General features: G+C 35.4%; 4 protein-coding genes and 1 long non-coding RNA gene across 26 annotated transcripts in view; 2 read left to right on the forward strand and 3 right to left on the reverse strand.

Moving 5' to 3' along the window:
- Nucleotides 1–5606, reverse strand: part of LOC104751608 — a 9402-nt gene extending 3796 nt beyond the window's left edge. For 16 of the 22 annotated variants that reach the window (XR_002035969.1, XR_002035970.1, XR_002035973.1 and 13 more), the window contains exons 1-27: nt 5592–5606; nt 5237–5347; nt 5063–5113; nt 4831–4921; nt 4663–4745; nt 4426–4537; nt 4222–4270; nt 4025–4099; nt 3857–3933; nt 3675–3746; nt 3544–3587; nt 3341–3440; nt 3164–3254; nt 3006–3092; nt 2541–2803; nt 2163–2444; nt 1988–2070; nt 1775–1883; nt 1556–1627; nt 1380–1444; nt 1121–1211; nt 875–1024; nt 691–767; nt 531–608; nt 363–433; nt 191–273; nt 37–104 (exon numbers count right to left, since the gene is read on the reverse strand). This is a non-coding gene — a long non-coding RNA (uncharacterized LOC104751608). The remainder of the gene's footprint in view (nt 1–36; nt 105–190; nt 274–362; nt 434–530; nt 609–690; nt 768–874; nt 1025–1120; nt 1212–1379; nt 1445–1555; nt 1628–1774; nt 1884–1987; nt 2071–2162; nt 2445–2540; nt 2804–3005; nt 3093–3163; nt 3255–3340; nt 3441–3543; nt 3588–3674; nt 3747–3856; nt 3934–4024; nt 4100–4221; nt 4271–4425; nt 4538–4662; nt 4746–4830; nt 4922–5062; nt 5114–5236; nt 5348–5591) is intronic. The other 6 variants (XR_002035972.1, XR_002035967.1, XR_002035971.1 and 3 more) reach the window with 6 other exon arrangements.
- LOC104751611 (putative UDP-glucuronate:xylan alpha-glucuronosyltransferase 3) lies at nt 7421–9909 on the reverse strand. Its single transcript, XM_010473598.1, has 3 exons — nt 9774–9909; nt 8745–9514; nt 7421–8660 (listed from the first exon to the last, which is right to left on the reverse strand). Exons 1-3 carry the CDS (start codon nt 9824–9826, stop codon nt 7624–7626), a joined length of 1860 nt encoding a protein of 619 aa, XP_010471900.1. The 5' UTR covers nt 9827–9909; the 3' UTR covers nt 7421–7623.
- LOC109129622 (putative defensin-like protein 280) lies at nt 11669–12476 on the forward strand. The gene is made up of 2 exons (XM_019238111.1): nt 11669–11812; nt 12275–12476. The coding sequence occupies exons 1-2, from the start codon at nt 11752–11754 to the stop codon at nt 12430–12432; spliced, it is 219 nt and encodes a 72-aa protein (XP_019093656.1). The 5' UTR covers nt 11669–11751; the 3' UTR covers nt 12433–12476.
- Nucleotides 12874–17026, forward strand: LOC104751612 (vacuolar protein sorting-associated protein 45 homolog). Its single transcript, XM_010473599.1, has 13 exons — nt 12874–13158; nt 13289–13490; nt 13578–13657; nt 13910–14137; nt 14288–14413; nt 14545–14628; nt 14704–14845; nt 14946–15124; nt 15415–15570; nt 15816–15923; nt 16007–16128; nt 16255–16386; nt 16649–17026. Exons 1-13 carry the CDS (start codon nt 13069–13071, stop codon nt 16707–16709), a joined length of 1710 nt encoding a protein of 569 aa, XP_010471901.1. The 5' UTR covers nt 12874–13068; the 3' UTR covers nt 16710–17026.
- On the reverse strand, nt 18886–20190 carry LOC104751613. Its single transcript, XM_010473600.1, has 3 exons — nt 20016–20190; nt 19725–19926; nt 18886–19566 (listed from the first exon to the last, which is right to left on the reverse strand). The coding sequence occupies exons 1-3, from the start codon at nt 20130–20132 to the stop codon at nt 19109–19111; spliced, it is 777 nt and encodes a 258-aa protein (XP_010471902.1). The 5' UTR covers nt 20133–20190; the 3' UTR covers nt 18886–19108.

Raw genomic sequence — 21417 nt, forward strand, 5'->3', positions numbered from 1 at the left:
AACCGATGCAATGTAGATGTTAAATTGTTAGGTAACCTGATCATACGCACTCCCCACAATGTTTTTTTTCCTCTCTTCGAACCTCCCACCTGGTGCCTTATGATCTGCATCAAAGAGAAACAGAGATGTTTTTTTTTCACTTTATATAGAACAGTTAAAAAAAAGAATCGGTGAAGAGGAAGAAGACTACCTGAAAGATGTACCGCAAAGAAGACAAAAACGATCCATCAAAACCATCACCAACCGATCAAAGCATCCTCTTTCCTCCACAATCTAAAATTAACAGAGCCAAGAAGAGTTAAAACTCGCATGAACATAATAAATTATAAAAAGCCTAGAACGATTCAGTTTAGAAACCAAACCCTAGAAGAATAACATGAATTAGAGTGACAACGATCAGTCAAAGCCATCAGCGATCAAAGCCTCCACGAATCTAAACCAACAAAACAAAAAACGAAAGGTTAATAACATGTAACTAGAAAAAATCACCGAACCAAAGTGACAATACAGAATCAAATAGATCAAGGAACCTGTGAGAACGTGGCTGAAGAAGTGGCAGCATGGAGAAGAATACGCCATGATCATATCATAACTAGCTTCCAAAACACCTGCAAAAACGAAGAAAAAAATGTAAGGAACAAACAAAACAAAAAAGAAGTAAAAGACGTGTGTGAATAGGAAGAACAAAACCCTTTGAAGAAGTAGCACAGAGAATAAGCGTGTCCATCAAAGCCATCACTCTCATCAATAAAAGCATCATCAAAAGCCTGAAACAACATAACAACACGTAAATAGCATGAACATATATAAAGCAATCGATGCAATGTAGAAACCGAACCCTAGAAAAAAAATCAGTTAAGAGGAAGAAGACTACCTGAAGATGTAGCGCAGAGAAGACAAAACGATCCCAAAACCATCCCCAGCCGATCAAAACATCCTCCTCCACTAAAATATAGGGTCTTAGGCTTAAAAGTTAAAACATACATGCCAGCATCACTAGGGAGATCAGCGACATTACTGTTAACTGAAAATTTAAATAACAAAAGAAACAAAGGACCAACACTAGTCAATATTAAATAAAACAACTGATATGCTAAAAGGTGTATAAATGTGAGGTAACCTGAAAGTTGAACTCAGAAATCAAACGCACTCCCACAATGATTTTTCTTTCTCTTCGAACCTCCCACACAGTAACCCGGGTTCCTCATGATCTGCAACAAAGAGAGACAGAGATATTTTTTCACTTATATAGAAAGAACAAAAAAAAAAATCGGTTAAGAGGAAGAATACTACTACCTGAAGATGTAGCCAAGAGAAGACCAAAAAAGATCCATCAAATTAAACAATCACCAATCAATAAGAAGAGTATACCACTGTACCTTTGGGAAGACATGGTCTAAGACCTTCAAGGCAAACCAGCAAAACCACGAACAAGGATGTCAGCCTGTGGATATGCAATTAAAACACACACATCAAGGTACCAGATTTATGAAGATAATGAATTCACATAGAAAAGTAGTTTGACATCATAAAATAAGGCTAAAATCAGACATACCTATAGGAATGTGGTGACACTACGAGAACAGGAACAACCAGCATCATTATCAATTCCACTTGTCTCAGGTCCCTACAACAATAAAATTCCCCGTTAAGCAGATTGTTTTCAAAATTTAATATGAAGAGAAACACTGATCATTAACAAATTTCAAAGCAACACAAGGAACAAATAATAACACAAAATCATACATAAGTGAAGGATGATATGAAATAAAACCTGGAGGTGTTCTTCTTCTTCTGTTCTTGGACGTTGGCTCAAAGAATGGTGTCATTAATGGAATACGTTGTACATGCTCTCTACCTCTTTCAATGATGATCTCCTTGACCTGATTCACAAAATAATTAAACCTTTAAATTGTAACTGTAACCAAAAATAAAATAGAAAAGCAAATTCATCGATCAAATCCGCAGAACCAGTTTATGTTGTTACCTTAAGCAAGCACGTTGGCGACGATTGTGTTATGAATCATCAACGAGAGAGAGAGAGAGTCAAATAAATCAATCAACGCCCACCTGTTTCACAGAACAAAATTATATTCACACACTAACACTGTCAAAACCTTATAGATTTATAAAAAGAACACACAAAAAAAAAAGATAGATACCTCTCTGTCTGACTTGTTTAGAAAGCAAATTCGACTCACAATTCATGGACCGGTTGAGTAGTAGATTCGAACCATCATCATGTTGCTCTCTTGTCACCATTAGAACGATCTCTCTCTGTCTCTTATCTCTCAAATTTGTTGAGTTGGAACTCCCAAGGCCAATATTTTTCAAGAGCTGGGACAGACCACTCTGAGCTTAAGCGCGACACGAAGTTGCAAAGTTTCACCTTTGGGATGACATGTTTACACTCTTTGGCCGCTCTAGCGGCAGTCCCATATCAGCTGAAAAGAGAGAGAAAATAGCATCAGAAAGATGAGTGAGGGTTTATTCAAAGAGAATTGTCAATAGCGCGAAAGTATGTCACTCAGTGTATGTACCTGTGACCAGATGACGAGATTCCTTGAGACAGCCAAAAATCACGGTGTATTAGTATCTAAATCTGAAAGAAAAGGTCACTCTATTAATTATAACCAAGATTCAACAAAACAAGGCATGTGATTAGTCAGGCTTAAGTGATAACGATCAACGTTAGGCCACGGATGGTTCTTGACGAAACTTGCTATGGTCTGTAAACCTGTACTTGGTCAAACACCATCAATCCAATAGAATCAGTTTTCGTTCTTGAAAGCATCTCCGCGATCTGCAAATAGAGAATAAGAAGAAGAACCATCAGATGCTAACTTGTAATTCTAATAGAAAGAGCCAAAGAGAAAACCCCTTAATAAAAACCCTAGAATTGTTATACCTTTACTTGCTCGATCAATTCAGATAAGAATTAAAGAAGAAGAAGAAGTTTGGGTCATCATCAACTCTAAGGCTAAGCAAAGCAGAAGTTTGTTTACCTCTGTGCTTGCTTCGGTAGGATTAACTTGTTATCTCCTGAGGCTTGATTTGTGTTGTAGCTACTGGTTCTAACACGGCACTTTATCCTGCAATAACAAGAATGGTTAAAAGAAGTAGTTGAACTTAAACAATAGTGATGGATGATTTGAAACAAAACCTTGAGGGTTCTTCTTCTTCTTCTTGGACGTTTGCACATGGTCCCATTCATGGAAGTTGAACATGGTCTCTAGTCTTGAATAATGATCTTCCTGCAGTCAGTGAGACAATCAACACATGAAAATAAAAATGGTTAAAAAAAGTTTAGTCAATAATGATGGATGATTTGAAACAAAACCTTGAGGGGTTCTTCTTCTACTTCTTCTTAGATGTTTCTCATGGTCCCATTCATGGATTGGTAGAGCTAGCTAGCAGCTATGTTTGTGACACTCGTTTCCCTGCAATTAGTGAGACAATCAATGCAACACATGAAATTAAAAAAAAAAACCATCTAGAATCAGTCAAATAAGTAAAAAGATGAGAGTAGTTAAAGAGAAATACGCCATGGAAACAACAAGGTCCTCCCATCCTCATTTGCACCATATCTGAATTCATCAAGAAGAAAAAAGATAGAATTCAGTTGCATAACCTGAATTAAGCTCAATCAAACGTCAAAGGAAAAGTTGCGTAACCTGTGATTTCCACGCTTTGGACGAGAAGTTGCCAAAGATGCCGTAGAAACCCAACACCAAGAACCGGATATACTGAAACACCAGATAAAAAAAAAGTTAGACCAATCGAACATGAAACAACAACGATGGTGGTGAAGTGAGGAATGAGACCAAATTATATGCGAAGATGTAAAAAGGCAAACCTCTGGTTAAGAGCCCGATTGAAGGCTAACAAGGCCATCTCCTTGGCCATTGCTTGACTGCAGCGTTGGCTCGGAACCTATGAGAGAGAGTGCAAACAAAATCATCAGGTGATAGTCAATGGAGAAGAGAAGAGGATTTGCCAATAAAATAGAGGTCTGAGAACAAACCCTGATCAGTGATGGAATGACTACAAGAGTGTCAATAAGAAGAGAGTGTACCTTTGGGAAGACTTGGTCTAAGACCTTCAAGGCAAACCAGCAAAACCACAAACAAGGATGTCAGCCTGTGGACCACCTTTATGAAGATAATGATTTCACATAAAAAAAATAGTGTGACATCATAAATAAGGCTAACTCAGACATACCTATAGGAATGTGGTGACACCATTATTTATTCCACTTCGTCTCAGGTTCCTACAACAATAAATTTCCAAGTTAAGCAGATTGCAAATTGTTTTCAAATTCAATATGAAGAGAAACACTGATCATTAAGAAATCTAAAAGCAACGCAAGGAACAAATAATAAGACAAAAAATCAGACATAAGTGAAGGATGATATTAAACAGAACCTGGAGGTGTTCTTCTTCTTGTTGTTGGACGTTGGCTCATGGAATGGTGTCATTCAATGGAATTAGTTGTACATGGTCTCTACCTTCCTTGAATGATGATGATCTCCTTGCTCTGATTCACAAATTAATTAAACCTTAAGATTGTATTTGTAACCAAACAAAGAAAACCAACAACAACTAAAGTACTTCAAAAAAAAATTCATGAATAAAATCAGTAGAACCAGTTTATGTTGTTACCTTAAGCAAGCACGTTGGCGACGATTGTGTTCTGAATCATCAACGAGAGAGAGAGAGAGTCAAATAAATCAATCAACGCCCACCTGTTTCACAGAACCAAAACTATAATTAAAGCGAAACATATAGATTTAGAAGAAGTAGAAGAAGAAGGAACAAGGAGTTAGTTACCTCTAATCAATACCAAAAGCTCAGATCAGTCCTCACTCCTCACTCCTCCGTTCCGTTTTGTTTTCAGACTAGGAAATGGAAGGAGACGATGCTGCAAAACGACAACGTCTCATCAACTAGTGGACCATAAAAGAAGAAATAAAGAATTATGGTGGGCCAATTAACACCAGAGCCCAATTCTCAGAATTCTTAAACAGAGCCCAGTGTTAAGACTTCATGAGTAAGAACAAACCCCTGAAGACGTCACGGAGAAGAAGCGTTTCCCAATCATCCGATCCAAAACCTGAAATAAGTACAAAACGACAATGAAAATCACATGAACATATATATACTATAAAGCAAGCAACCTATGCAATATTAAAAAACCAGACCCTAGAGAAACATTAGAATAGATGAACATATATACCTCACCAACAATAGCCATTAGTATAGATGTGAAGTAACCAGAAACTCGAAGTTACATACTCTCAAACCATCGATCCTTCCCTCCAACAAGGTCTTTAACAACCTCCACGATCTAACACAAGTAAAGAAGAACATTAGCTGATCTGTGTGAACAGTAAGAATATAACAAAGGGAAAGAGGAGACTTTCAAAGAGGCAACAGGGAGCAACGACAGGTCAAAGGCATCCTCCTTCAAGATAAACTGAGACATAACAGAACAGAGGTTAACTTGTGGTTGTGAAGAAGACGGATGATAATTAAAAGATGTAGCACAGAAGAAACCTTAAAGAGATGACAGACCAGAGGCTTAGATTTACCATATCAGTCCTCCCAGTGCCTTCACGATCTGCATCAAAGAGAAATACATTCTCGTTAAAATGACATATTGAATACCAAAAAATAGTTTTAAAAGGACAAAGTTTAAGAAAGTTTAAGTGGATCATCGATCTCTTATCTGAATGTTGGTTCTCTGTTTAGGATTTCTGGTTCGTCATGATCTGCATCAAAGAGAGACATTAGCTGATCTAGAAACACTAAAATAAAATAAAAGGGAAAAGGGAGACCGTCAAAGAGGTAACAGGATCCGACGACGAGGACAGATCAAAGGCATCCTTCAAGTTCACGATAAACTGAGACATAAAACAGAACAATGGTGGAGTTATGGTTGTAATAAAGTAGTTAATGAAAAGATGAAAAAGACTACCTGAAGATGTAGCGGAGAGAATGCAAAAACGATCCATCAAATCCATCACCAACCGATCAAAGCATCCTCCTTCCTCCACAATCTATAATATTAACAGACCCAAGAAGAGTTAAAAAGAGCATTGAACGATTCAATTTAGAAAATTAAGAAAACCCTGGAAGAATATCATGAATTAGAGTGACAAGGATCAGTGAAAGCCATCACCGATCAAAGCCTCCACAAACCTAAACCAACAAAACCAAACAAAAACGAAAAGTTAATAACATGTAATTAGAAAAAACCACCGAACCAAAGAGACAAATACATAATCAAATAGAGATGGATTTAGATTAAGGAACCTGCGAGAATGCCAAGATCATATCATAACTGGCTTCCAAAACACCTGCAAAAAACGAAGAAAAACATAAGGACTAAGTAACATGAACAAAAAGAAGAAGTAAAAGGCGAGTGTGAAGAGGAAGAAGAAAACCCTTTGAAGAAGTAGCACAGAGAAGAAGCGTGTCCGTCAAAGCCATGATCACTCTCATCAATCATCATCCAAAACCTGAAACAACATAACAACATGTAAATATCATGAACATATATAAAGCAAACCTATGCAGTTTAGAAACCAAACCCTAGAAAATCCAATGATCGATCGGTTCAAAACAAAAAAACAGAGACTGAGTTTTAGAAGAAGAAGAAGAACAAAACCCCTGAAGACGTCGTTAGCACGGAGAAGAAGCGTTTCCCTTCAATCACGCATCATCCAAAACCTGAAATAAGTACATAACGACAAGTAATTCAATCACATGAACATATATAAATCAAAGCAACCGATGCGCAATATTTAAAAAACCAAACCCTAGAAAATAAACAAGCGAGTGAAATCCAATGATCGGTTCAGAAAAAAAAAACAAAGACTTTTTAGAAAGAGTGTCACCACCGTAACGCTCGGAGAGACTGTACAAGCTATGCTAGAAACCACCAAACCCTAGAAAAAAAAAACAAAGGTGAAAATCCAATGATCGATTAGAAAGAAAAAGAAACAGAGACGAGTTAAGAAGAATGTGACCGACCACCACCGTACGCTCGGAGTCGGAGTGACCGTTGTACAGAGAGAGAGAGAGGAACTTAAGAAGAAAAATAGAAATAAGGAAAGATGTGATGATGTGAAAAAAAAGTGAGAGAGCCTTCTTTTATAGATTACATTGTCGGTTTAGCTAATTTCCTTTTTTTCTTTTCCAATGTCCTTCTATTGATATGTTTATTAATATTCTTTCCTTATTATTTTCGAATAGGCTCCCAAGTGTTGTATAATACATAATTTATTCGAAACAACTCGAAAACATTCTTGTCACAAATCAATTTTGACGGTTCGGTTAGTCGGTTACGGTTCAACAGACCCGGTTCTATATAACCTGGTGAATGGCAACAATACCACTCTTTGCTTTAAAAACTGAATACGACGCTAACTCTTCCTGTAATTTCTTCATTTGTCCTGCCTTCCTCATGATTACATCGTTTCAGGGATTCATCTTTGATATACAAGGTTTCAAGCTGATTAAAAAAATTTGAAAGAAAAAAAAAACATAACCAACTCACATTTGGTTAGTGAAAGGAGAGTAACTTTTGTACCAAACCAGACCCAATAAAGCCAAAAGAATTCACAAGGAAGAGAGAGCAGGTTTATGCGGCGGTGATGAAGTGGTGGTGGTGGTGGAAGAATTATCAGTAGAGTTTGTCTCACCCCAATGCCAAAGCATACTCTCCCAAAAACAGAAATCTTCGTAACAAGTCTTTAGTCTCTCATCTTTGATCTTTATCTTCCAATGTCCATCTTTGTAATTCCCTTTCTCTGCTTGTCTCCGATCCCACTCAAGTTGCGCCTTCTGTTTCGATCTTAGTAGACAGAACTTGTGCAAATTCTCAGGCATTGCGTCGTGCACTCTCCACCAGGTTTTATGTGCTTCGTCACTTGCGAATTCCTGGAATATATCCACATTCCAGTTGCAATCATAGTCTCTGAAGCATAACCAAGGTTTGTTATAGCCGAGGTAATGAAGAACGTAGAGGATCGGAGGATCAGCTCCAAATAGACTCGTCTTCATTTTCTTGATCTCAGGTTCGTCTCCTTCCCAGAAATGCTTCAAGAAATTCATGTGTTTCGGAATCCTGTGCCACCATGTGAATATCTCGTTAAGGTAACCTTGGTCTCCTCCGTTGTAAGACACAACTTCATTGATGTTATCCATTAGTAACTGGAATGTTGAATTAGATGGCTCAACCACCATTAGACCGGAGTTGAAGAGCGTAGCATTGTTTCCAATTGCGGATATCTCAGGGAACTCGAAGAGGAAATCAATGTTTCTAAGGATAAGCATGTCTGCATCAATGAAGATGATCTTGCTGTATTCAGTCAATTGCCAAAGACGGAACTTACTGTAGTTCCATTCGTTATATGCATTTGGTACAGCATTCGGGTTCCTGATTCTTTGAAACATTTGAATCTTCCATCCAGCAGCTTGCAAGCCACTTTTATGGTATTCACTTATCGAATCATCGACAAGTATGACCAGATCACGAGTAGAGCCTGACATTCGAATGCTCTGCGCAGCTGCAATGGCTCCACAGACATAAAATTGAGCAGAGTGCAAGATAGTCGCATAAGCTTCTTTCTTTGCACTTGCGGAGTAGAAATTATCTGCAATTGAAGTTATCATAATCAGCTTACGAGTAGAGATGCTAAACTAGCTGAAAACAGAAGACGAAGAAGCTTACTACTGACCTTTAGCTTGAAGAGGAACAGAAAGTTCACAGGAACCAACAGGAAGCTGCAACTTTTGTCTTAACTGGTGAAGGCCAGGCTTATACAGCCATATGTTTCCTTGACGTGCAACAAGTTCTTGACCGGTAAAAAGATTCGGGATTGGAAAGCAATCAGATACCAAAATCACATGAACATCATGAAGCCCTTTAGAAGAAGCCGCTACTCGAGCTGCTGCGAGTTGTAAGTGCAATCGAGCAACATCTCTTGACCATTTGCCTGATTTGTCACACGGAAGCTTGGCAATAACAAGATCGATCCGAGGCTTACCAGGAACTTGAATCAAAGGAAGAGAAGGACAAGTAGGGACTTCGAATTCTTCTACTTCGTCAATCCATTCAGGGTATAGAGATTCCCATGTAATGTTCTTTGCAGCATAGTCTAGACGCAAAGGAACATGATCACAGTCAGATTTCATAACCTCCTTGAATCGATCAATCTCGTTATCATTAAGATTTATAAGCCCAATTCCTTGATACTCGCTTCTACCAAATAAGTACTTGTCAACAAGATTTGACATATGGTTCCAGTTGATCTCAGCTGTAGCAACATAGCGAGGATCAGTAGTAACACCAAAACTTGTTGGAGTTTCAGCAATTTGTAGCGGTGGATAACGAAATCGGTAGATCGTGAACAGAGCTCCAAGCATTATACAAATCAACACAAGTTTCAGAGTAGAGAACTTGACACCCTTTTCAATCCTTTGGAATCTCCTCCTACTTGTCTTCTCACTACAATAAACATGAAAATTAAAACACCAAGGAGTGATTAATGATTATATAAATATGTCAATCCAACAGATAAATACACAGATATCGCTTGTGAAACACATTCCAGAATCAAAATCAAGATCGAAGATCTGATTTCAGAAAAGTCAACCATGTGTGTGAAGCTTACTAAGTTAACTAAACTAACTATAGTCTATACTCTATAGTGTTGATCAAACTCGAGAAACTAATGAAGAAGAAGAGGAAGAAGAAGAAGACTAACGTGGAGAAGGAGAGTCGATGTCTTGACTCCATGGGACTTGAGGAAGGTATCATTGTCTCCGTGAGATCAGGGTCGGTTTCGAGAATTTCATAATCGCCTGATGATGAAGCAGCGGAGAGACATTTTAGGGATTTTGAAAATTAAATTTTGGACAGAAGGTTAGAGACAAAACGATGCGTATTAACAAAATGAGTGATTGAAACCATTCGTTTTTGCGAAATAGCCCCTTTACGTTTTGGGTGTTTCTTATTTTTAACCCTTATCTATTTTTTTCTATTCTTTGACCCTTTTCTTTCTAAACATGGGATAGTCAATAAGGAATGCAATGCAAAGTACCCCGTCAAGCTAAAAAATATGTCACTGCTAAATTTTTTTTTTCCAGCAAATTGAAATATTATTTATGAGTGTAAAAGATCAAGATACATCTGTTCATAAAGCCACAAAGGCGAATCAAAACAACTTGATTAAAAAATACAATTTCGATAGTCATATTTGACCAAGAGATGTGCAACCTTATTACATGATCGTTTTTTGAAGACAAATTCAATGTTATGAAAATGAGTAGCCCAAAGAAGAATGTTTTGGTAAATACCATCAATTGATATATCCACGTTTAAACCATTTAGCATTTTTGTTAGTTGTTCACAGTCACCTTTGAAAGAGACAGTAGTTAGGCCACAAATCCATGTTTGTTGTAAAGCAATTAGTAGTGCTTTGGCTTCTGCCTCGAGTGGTGATCTCGCATTTGGCATTTTTGTAGCACCCCATCCTAGCGAAGTCCCAGAACTATCTCTTAAAATATATCCCATAGTAGTAAACCCAATTTGGGAATCATAAGCTGCATCATAATTACACTTTGTGAAACCCAGACAAGGTCGTTCCCAAGTCATCTCAATTGTGTCGCATGATAATCCATCATTCCGATGTTCATGTTGATGATAATGCAAAATCCACTCAGTTGCATTTGCCTTCTTCTGTTGTAGTGTATATAACATTTGTTGTAATTAAGTTTGTAATAATAGCAATTAAAATTTTAAAAAAATAAATCTACATAATATTCCACAATTAATAATATAGATATTACAAGACTTTTTAAGATTTAAAATAATGATTCTCTTATTTATTATCTTTGATTTTTAAAAAAGTTATTTGACTCATCATATAATACAAAAAGTTAATAATATATATATAAATTTATGCTATATGTTGTGATTCAACATTTTAAAAATGAACATATATTACACATTTAATAAAGGAAAAAGTGTGTTCAACATCATACATCATCTATAATTCAATGATTCAATTTTGAATCTAAATCCAAAACTTAACTCAACAAGCATCAAAAATTAAAAGTTTGTATTGGTTTAGTTCAACATCTAGATTAACTAAACTTTTAAAAAGTTTTCAATTATATATTATTTTTGATATATATAAACATTTAAACTTATAAAAAGTTAATTTGGAAATGGTTAACTGGTGGGATGAGTTTGGATCAACATTAATATAAATTCAAACTATCATTAATCCAAAATAATGTATATATATATATATATAACATTAATCCATGCACCATCGTTTTATTATTTTTTTAGCACCACCAATATTAGAATGTTATATATGTTAAATTAAATTAATTTAATTATGATTATATCAAAGAAAGTTATTCCACGCATTTTGAATCTTAAAAAATCATGTAAAAATTATTGGTTAATGATAAATAGTTTTTCTTTTGATATAAAAGAGCCTAGTCAACATAAATCTACATAACTAGGAAACAAATCATATATTTCTGTATATTTTGCATTTAAGATATATATGTATATATGTATGTTAGCATATATATATATATATGTATGTATGTTTGTCTCTAAATTTGATATATATGTATGTTAGCATACATCATCTTTAGACATTCAGATAATTTTACTTTTTCCAAAATATTCGAATATATCAAGATCCAGTGATCCACCGAAAGAAAATGGCTTCTTTTAAGCATTTCTTCCTCCTGTTTATTTGCTTTAGCGTTCTCTTAACCTCAGGTTATTCTCTAACTCGTCACCTTTCACCTTTCAATTCTAGTCTTACAATACTTTGTAGATTCAAAACTGTAAACTTGCAAAAGTGTTAATCACTCATTATTATTTTCATGAAGGCAAATACTAGTTTATTATCATTTGATCCATGAATCAATAATTACTAACACTTACATGCACATTGAATTTTTTTTTGGTTAACATCAATACATTATTTGGATGATTCAAAGAAACCAAGCCAAAAGAATATTACTACATATAAGACATAAGTTACAGTTTTTCATGCTAAATTAAACTATCGAAAAACTATCGAAAAAGAAAAATACCCCTAATCTATTTCGTTTAGTTTGAATAAGAAAATATATTCATCAAAAATTGATTACATAGTTCAATCTTTTCCTTTAATTTAGATTGCTTCATTTGTCTCTAAACGAAAAGAAAAAAAAAAAACTATTTTTGTTTGGACAGGATCGGCCTACTCTCCATTGCACGATTGCCATCCCACGTTCAAGAGCGAAGATTGCAACAAAGAATGTAAGAGGCTTGGTCATCCGGGAGGCTATTGTGGACCTGATAGAGCCGAACCACTTTTAAGCATGTGCTATTGCAAAGATATAAGAACTTGATAATGCATAAGATAAAAAAGTAACTAAGGTGTCGGATATGTATCATTTATCAGCTTCTTAATATGAATAATAAAATTTCATTTCATAATCCGTTTTAATAAGTCTTAATTACATGCCACAACTTAGATTTCATTTAAAAAGTACTATATAACTGCAAGGATCTTAGATTACGGGTAAGAGATCTTTAAATAAATAAATAATTATAGAATTAAATACTATGATATTAATGAAAACGTTAAGCTAAGGAATAAGTAAAAAAAAAAAAATCTAAAAATAGAAAATCCATGTAGGTAAGTTTATTGGTTGATAGATTTCTTTTGGTTTTTGGTAGACGCCGTTATGTTTTTGGACCGCCGTTTGTCTCTACAGCTTTTCTGGAAAGATTGGGTTTAAATAAATAAAAAATAAGTTAGTGTTAATAAAAAGGAAGTACCAGATAAAATAGGATTTGTTTTGCAAAAACTCATATCGTCTTCGTTTGAGTCTCGGGGAGGCCCTTCTTCTTGATTAAGGAAGATCTGAGATACTGAACGAATTCGCCAAAGCCTTCGTTGTCAAAACAGTAATCGACGAGATCAATCGCCGTAGATCTGAATTCAAACAAGCTAACCGTAGCGTAATTTTTGCGGTGGTACGATGGTGCTGGTCACGTCTGTGCGTGATTATATCAATCGGATGCTTCAGGACATCTCCGGCATGAAGGTTCTCATACTCGACTCGGAAACGGTACAATAATCCGATCTCGTCTTCTTCGATTACTGATCTTCTCTGATTTGTATATCTGGAATCGTGATTTAGACACATCGTTTCGTCGTCATTATATGTTTATTTATTTATCTATTGTTTGAATTTGCAGGTTAGCAATGTAAGCATTGTGTATTCACAGTCAGAGCTGCTTCAGAAAGAAGTTTTTCTCGTGGAGATGATAGATTCAATCTCTGTATCGAAAGAATCGATGTCGCATCTGAAAGCTGTTTATTTCATCCGTCCAACTTCAGAGAATATTCAGAAACTACGATACCAGCTTGCCAATCCTAGATTTGGAGAATACCATTTGTGTACGTTGTTACACCTTTTTCGAGTTTATCATTGTTAACGGACGTTGATACATATTTTGATTTTGTTTTTGTAATGAAATCTTTCAGTTTTCTCCAACCTGTTAAAGGATACTCAGATTCATATTTTGGCTGATTCGGATGAGCAAGAAGTTGTACAGCAAGTTCAGGTGATTTTTACAATTCCCTCCTCCATGATGTTTTTGAATTGGATACTGATACTAAACGAATGATTCATAGTATATTGATTGGTCAGTATAAGTATAGATTTTAGCTGTCTCTGAGTTTGAACAAGCCTGATTTGTGGAGCTTATTATATCCTCTACCTGTTTCAAGTTATCTGATTCAAACCTATATTGCTTGGTACACTCGAGGTAGTAGTGGCTTGTTTAACATAGTCTTTTTTGGGTTGTATGTTGCAGGAGTATTATGCAGACTTTGTTGCTGGTGATCCATATCATTTCACATTGAATATGGCATCAAACCACCTATATATGATCCCAGCCGTTGTTGATCCCTCTGGTTTGCAACGCTTCTCCGATCGTGTTGTTGATGGAATTGCGGCAGTGTTTCTGGCGTTGAAGCGAAGACCTGTCATCAGATATCAGAGGACCTCTGATACTGCAAAAAGGATCGCACAGGAAACAGCTGTAAGTGAAGTTGTTTGACGACCTCTTGAAATTTTATTTCTTCCCGTTTGCATGCATGTGATGGAACTAATTTCCAGCTTGCTTAGCTATAAAGGAGTCTATTTATTTCCGGTATCCTGTAGTCATTTGAAAGACACTTTCATGTTTCAGAAATTGATGTATCAGCATGAAAGCGCTCTTTTTGACTTTAGACGGACTGAAAGCTCTCCGCTGCTGCTTGTAATTGACAGAAGAGATGACCCGGTTACCCCATTGCTGAATCAGTGGACATACCAGGTTATCTTGACTAAATAAAATTATTGTGCTACTCTATGGTATATTGACTAAATAAAATTATGTACTCTGTGGTACAGATGCCTTGCTTTTCTAGTTGAATAAGACTTGCTCATTAAAGAGATTTTCTGTAGGCAATGGTGCACGAGCTCATAGGACTTCAGGATAATAAAGTGGACTTGAAAGCCATTGGAAGTCTTTCAAAAGATCAGCAAGTGGTTTGTTTTTTCCAATGCCATAGACAGTATTATTAGTTGGGAACCTTATAGCTAATACATCTCGTTTCCTGGCAGGAGGTGGTTCTATCATCAGAACAAGATGCATTTTTCAAATCTAACATGTATGAAAATTTTGGGGATATTGGAATGAACATCAAGCGAATGGTAGATGACTTTCAGCAGGTGGCAAAGAGTAACCAGAATATCCAGACAGTAGGTACAAACATGGCTAGTCTAAACTATTTTCTACAAAGACGTTTAAATAAAGTTTCTGGTGCTGGTTACAGTTATAATCTGTGAATGTGTTGGTTTTACAGAGGACATGGCCAGATTTGTTAATAACTACCCTGAGTACAAAAAGATGCAAGGCAACGTCTCAAAGCATGTAACTCTGGTTACTGAAATGAGCAAGCTAGTTGAAGCAAGGAAACTGATGATGGTTTCACAAACAGAGCAGGATTTGGCTTGCAATGGTGGCCAAGGAGCTGCATATGAGGTAGGGAATATCTGTGATGAATATTTACTATACCATTTTACTCACTATCCCATGAGAAATCTTGCATTCATCAATAATAACTATACGGAGAAGTGCTTTATTAGTAGCAATATGCAGAAGGTCTGACTGAATAATTCCGCATTCAGTACCCGTTATGTCTTGCACTGGTCCCATACAAATGTATCCAGTGAGATGCAATTTTGTAACAATTAAAGATCATCATAATTCATAGCTAGTTAGGCTCCTTGTTAGCACGGAGATCTGAATCTCTTTTCATGCTTTATTTGCAGGCAGTTACGGATCTCTTAAGTAATGAAAGTGTGTCTGACATCGACCGACTACGTTTGGTAATGCTGTATGCTTTGCGCTATGAGAAAGAAAATCCCGTTCAGTTGATGCAACTGTTCAATAAATTGGCTTCACGGTCACCAAAGTACAAACCAGGGGTACCATCTGTTTCCTTTTAGTTTTGCATTTCGTTCTTGTAGCTTTGAATATATGCTTCTGCATCTCCTTTTAGGGTAAATAGTGATTTAATTCTGCTACTAGTATACTTGTTTGCCGATTGTTTAATTTCTCTCATGGTGGGTTTTACTTATTAATCGGAATAACTTGATAAAAGTACCCTCAAATCCTACTCTGGATCCATGCTTTTTCATATCATAACTTACTGGATGCCACACAACTGCAGCTAGTTCAATTTCTCCTGAAACAAGCTGGTATGGAGAAGCGTACTGGTGATCTATTTGGAAATAGAGATCTTTTGAATATAGCGCGCAACATGGCTCGTGGACTTAAGGTCTGTATCTGAGATTATACCTCTCCAGGAACATTCTATCTCTCCCGATATATCTCATGTTACTGATTTCTTGAAAAATACAGGGGGTTGAGAATGTCTACACTCAACATCAGCCCCTTCTGTTTCAAACAATGGAGAGCATAACCAGAGGGAGATTACGAGATGTGGACTACCCATTTGTTGGAGATCATTTTCAACAGGGACGGTATGTGCCACTAGTTCTTTCAAATTATTAAAAGTCAAAACTACTCTCGGTTGACAGTTACGGATCTTTGCTATGCGTAAACTTACATCAACTAATCAAATTTTGCATGATTTCTGGTTTATAAAGGCCACAAGAGGTGGTTATTTTCATGGTTGGTGGAACAACATATGAAGAATCGCGCTCTGTTGCTCTACAAAATGCCACTAACTCCGGGATTCGATTTATTCTCGGTGGTAGCGCAGTACTTAATTCCAAGAGGTACGTTCAAGTAATTACACTAAACCGGGAAACCGGGTAATGCCGGGGTTTAAGACAGGTTCCGAGTGGTAGCGCAGTACTTATGCTGGGGTTCCGTGTCAGAAACAGAATTAATCATATTATTAGGAATCAGCATTGGGTAGCTAAGTTATTGAACACACAAAAATTGGTGTTGAATGAATGATTAGAAGGAATTGCAACTTGGTTTCATAAAAACTGAATATCATAAAAATGTGAGCTGAAGAGTGATTTTGGTTGTCAGATTTCTCAAGGACTTGGAAGAAGCACAAAGGATATCAAGATCAGGTAGCCATATGGTGTAAAGATCCAAAAGAGTTTGTGTAAATTAGTCTTTTAAGATTCTACCGTATGATATGGAGAGCATAGAAGAAAGAACCACCGAACAAGATATATATATCATCATCATGATGGAGAGGCAATGGAAAGAAGAAGAAAATTTTGTGGTCAGGTTCGTCGAATCTTACGTATACAAACATGAATGACTACACCCCATCAGAGAGATCGAGTTTTGGGGTTTGTGTGTATTCATCGTGGTACAGTTTAATTGGACTGTTCTTCGTACACAATTATGGCAGCTAATCAATCAAGTAATGTAACTTGAGGAAATTTTACTCCTCTATTGAAATTGGTTAAAATCATTTTTGCAAAGTTATTTACTAAGAACAAAAAACTACAAAATCTTTTGGGCGTCATAAAAAAAAAAAGGAGTATCTTCTATTAATAAATGAACAAAAAATTGTGACAGACGAGTGACGTCAACTGAAGTAAAGTCCGATTTGGGAAAGAGAATAAGAAAAGAGAAAACATAAGAACAGAGCTATTTGAGTATCTTATGTGTAGCTCGGCTACTGCTGCTGCCGTTGGATTTCTCAACTGTCAAATATAGTAGTAAGTATGATGTGAGGTTGAGTGCAGAAGCTGACACATCTCGCTGTTTCTTCTCTGGAAGCATTTTTACTTCTTGTCCTTTCACACGTACACACTTCCCCATTTTCCCCTTTAAAACCATATATTTGCAAATACATTCCAATAAATTCTTTAACCTTTTTTATTCTTGCATCCAAATTTCACATTGTTTACCAAAACAATTTAGATCCAATTTGGTACCAAGTTGGATTTTGAATGATTTAAATTTATTTTTTTGAAGTCAACTTAACACGGTTCTCTCTTCTTCAAGTAATTGTTGTTATATTTTTTAATTAAAATGTCAAATCAGTCATAAATAAAAAGTTAAAGAAATGAGGAGCTCGAGACTATATCTTCTCATATACTCCTCTGGCTTAGCTCATAAGCAGTCTCTGACTGTCCACTTCATATCAAAATTTATTTGATCAAATCATAGTGCACTACTAGATCCCTTCTCTGTCTCTTCTTTCCCTTCATCTAAATTGTCTCCTCTCTTATATTACTATTCAATTCAATTTAGTGACGTATTTAGTTTTAGTTAACTAGATAGATAATGCATATCTTAGTTAATTATCTTTCTGACTTTTGAATTTTGATTACTGTGTGCTTAGCCGTAGTTTCTAGCAAGCTCCTTCGGATTAACTCGGAAAAAATAAAGCGTGACGAAATAGATAAGACAAAAAAACAAAAACAAAAACAAAAAGAAAAAGATGGATTACTTATCAAAGTGTGGTTGAAAGTGATGGTTTTGTTTGGTTAATTGGTTATTGTTAATTAAATTACAGTTTCGACTTTAGATATTTTATCTGATATCTTCTTATACACCTCGCCGTTCTTATCATATGATTCTGATTAGTATCAATCGGAGAAGCTACAGATTATGAATTTATGATTATATACATTTTTATACAATGAATGCAAAGAACAAGGAAAATTTATCTTCCGAACTTCATGAAAAAGTCTGTGCTTAGAGCTCTTTTAACTTATATCATACGGTGATATTGAATTACTGGTCGATATACCATTTTTCTTACTATCACCTAAAATTATTTCGATTAATTCGGCATCTCTATCGTTTTGTTTTTTCATCTCACATGTTAACTAAACTCTCACTGATTTCTTTTCTTAAAATTTTTGATCTACAATTCACCTAATTTTTCAAACTAAAAAACCATAACAAACGTTCAAGATATTTTATTTAACTAATTCTTCCGTTTCGAGGGAAGATAGTCCTCGTATCAAGAATATTATCCAACATAATCAATATAATCTTGAACCAAAAGAACTTTAGATATTAAAAGGGAATATTCTTTTTCTTCTCAAAAACATTAGAGATTTTATCCATTTATCCTTCTCAAAGGGATCAATTTGAAACATAACCACAAAAACATTGTAAGTATATCTTTTAACCCCAAAATAAATTAAAAAACATTATAGGTGAAGGCACATAGATAATTTTGAAATATGGATGAAGCATCATCATTCGAAAATTTAAAAACATTTATTAAATGGAGATTTGCATCACGACAAAAACATATTTTATATATATGTATATATCCCATCAGCTATCGATACAAGTAGAAGATGCAATGATAGAACATCAGAAAAAACCTGACACAACAAGCCCCACTTTTAGTTTTTTTCTTTAAGGCAACACAAAAATCTCCAGAACACCCCCCAAAAAAAGAAATAATCGTACGAAGCAAAGCAACGAACAAAAAACAACTCCGATCAATTGTTTTTACTTTTTGAAGTACTCATAAAAACGAAAACAAAAAAACGCTGCGCATTCCTCTCAGAAAATAGGAAAACAACACTTAGTTTTGGAACCACTACCATTCATTGTCCAGCTCCTAGCTTCTTCACCACCATCATCAAACACAGACCAAGACCAAGACCCTTTCTTACAGCTAGAGACTCTTCGACGATTCTCAGGTAGCCACTTGGACTGCATGTACCTCGAAGTCCTCCATGGTGGTCTAGACATTCCTTCTTTCTTCATCGACTTTTTCATCTCACCACAAACCAACGAAACCACTCTCCTGAGTCTTTCCTCTGTCGCCACGAACACTGTCGGAAGCAGCTCCGTCATGTCTTTGTAAGCTTTTGTCTGTTTCGCCAACTCAAACTGAGATTTGAAATCAAGATCAACTATCACACGTCTCAGCTGGCTTATGTCATCCCCGTCGCCATCACCTTTCACCATGACGTCAATGTACTCATACTTCCTCGTGCACCTAAACACTCTACACCCTGTAAAACATTTTCACAACCAATAAATTACTTATTTCCACAAAACCCACAAATTTAAATTCTTGACTTTCAACTTATATAAATATTGGTAACATAGATATTTTCTAAAGTCTCAAACATATATATAGTTTCTTAATGAGTTGTAATTTATTGTTTACCTTCAAGATGATCAAAAGAAGAGTCCCATGAGGTTTTGGAGAATGAAGCATCGTAGCCGTCAGATCTGAGTTTAGAGACAATCTTTTTCATCACATCTCTCTTCTCATCGTCTCCTTCGTATGATAATCTTTTTCTCTCCATAAACGACTCTATCTTCTCTTCAAGATTCTTCTCCTCTTCTCTTTTTTCTCCAATAATCTCCTGTTAATATTTTTAAAATTTTTGAATCATTAATTTTTCATCAATAAGAAAAAGAAGTGAAAATGCATTTGGGTGAAAAGAGATACAACCTGAAGACTGATAAGAGCTGTTGAAGACTTGTCCGTATGATAGGAGGCTGTGACCTGAGATGACTCGATATAATCTAGCACAAGCTTCTCTAAATCTTCTTCTCCCAAACTTCCCATCTCAAAATATTCTCTCACGTGTCTCTTCCTATTCTTCCTATTCTTCTTGTTTTTTTTTTTTTTTTGAGAGCAAGAAATGACGTACCGATAAGTCTCTCTTGTGTGTATTTATAAGTGTAATGAGGTGTGTCGCTATCTTATCCATTCTTAATTGCATTATTAAATGAATTGTTTAATATTCGTTCTCTTATAAAATATTTGTTGTTTAATACTTTATATTTATTTAACGTCTGCTGAGTCAAGACTTTTTTTTCCCCTTTTCCTCGAAATAGTGAAATATAAGTCGAAATTTTGCATACGTGACGGTAGAAAAGTCGTTTCATGTCATTTTCCACTTGTTGTATATACCACATATTTAATGATTGATATACGTGGAAACTTTATAGATAAAACTTCTATCTGAAGATAATTTTGGTAAGTCTTGTTTCATAACGTCGAAACTGATATTTCATCTAGATGAAGTTAACATGAACGTAAACAGATTAGTATCATTATTTATTTATTTATTTTTATTTTTTTGACTGCCCATATCATTATTTATTTTTGTTTAAAAAGATGAAAAGGTGAATTTTGAAAGGTCAATGATGACAAAAAGTTACAAATTTGATTGGTTTGGTGACATTCTTCTTAGGCGCTTAGCTATAGTTTTAGTCTTTTAGCTAGAAAATGGTATTGGTACCGTAACACTTAACATTGTCAAAGTATTATCTTTTGGTTATCATGATGCCAATAGAAAAGCCAAATACCAAAGCCTCACGAGATTAATATTGTATATCTTCATTACTCTATCTGTCTATTCAAAGCAGATATATAATACACACGTCAATGACGTAATAGCATATAACATAATGGTGATTCAAATGGGTTTACTATCAATCAAACTCGTTGTTACATATTTGGAAGCAAGATTATCTCGTAATCAATTTTGTCCATTGATGGCTAATCCATATTAGTATAACCTTTTAATAGATTTGTCTCACGCATGTGTACCGATCAAGATGATAATTTAATGTTGTCATGACAATGGAATCTCTGAGAATATTATAATATCCGACTGACGGTAGCTGATAAATAATTCAATGATTTAGAAATTCTTGATTTAGATGCTATTTAGTCACTTGGAATTTAAAATTTTCATATGGGATAAAACAAATTTTTATTTTATTTTGGGGTAATGTATAGTATAATAAAAGTTTACTAACAATAGAGAATCAAAGAAGAAGAAACAAGGAGAGAGACAACAGATGGCAGTATATATCTGTATTGGCTTAATGACACAGGTTAC

This window comes from Camelina sativa, chromosome 16 (assembly GCF_000633955.1).
Source record: "Camelina sativa cultivar DH55 chromosome 16, Cs, whole genome shotgun sequence".
NCBI lineage: Eukaryota > Viridiplantae > Streptophyta > Magnoliopsida > Brassicales > Brassicaceae > Camelina > Camelina sativa.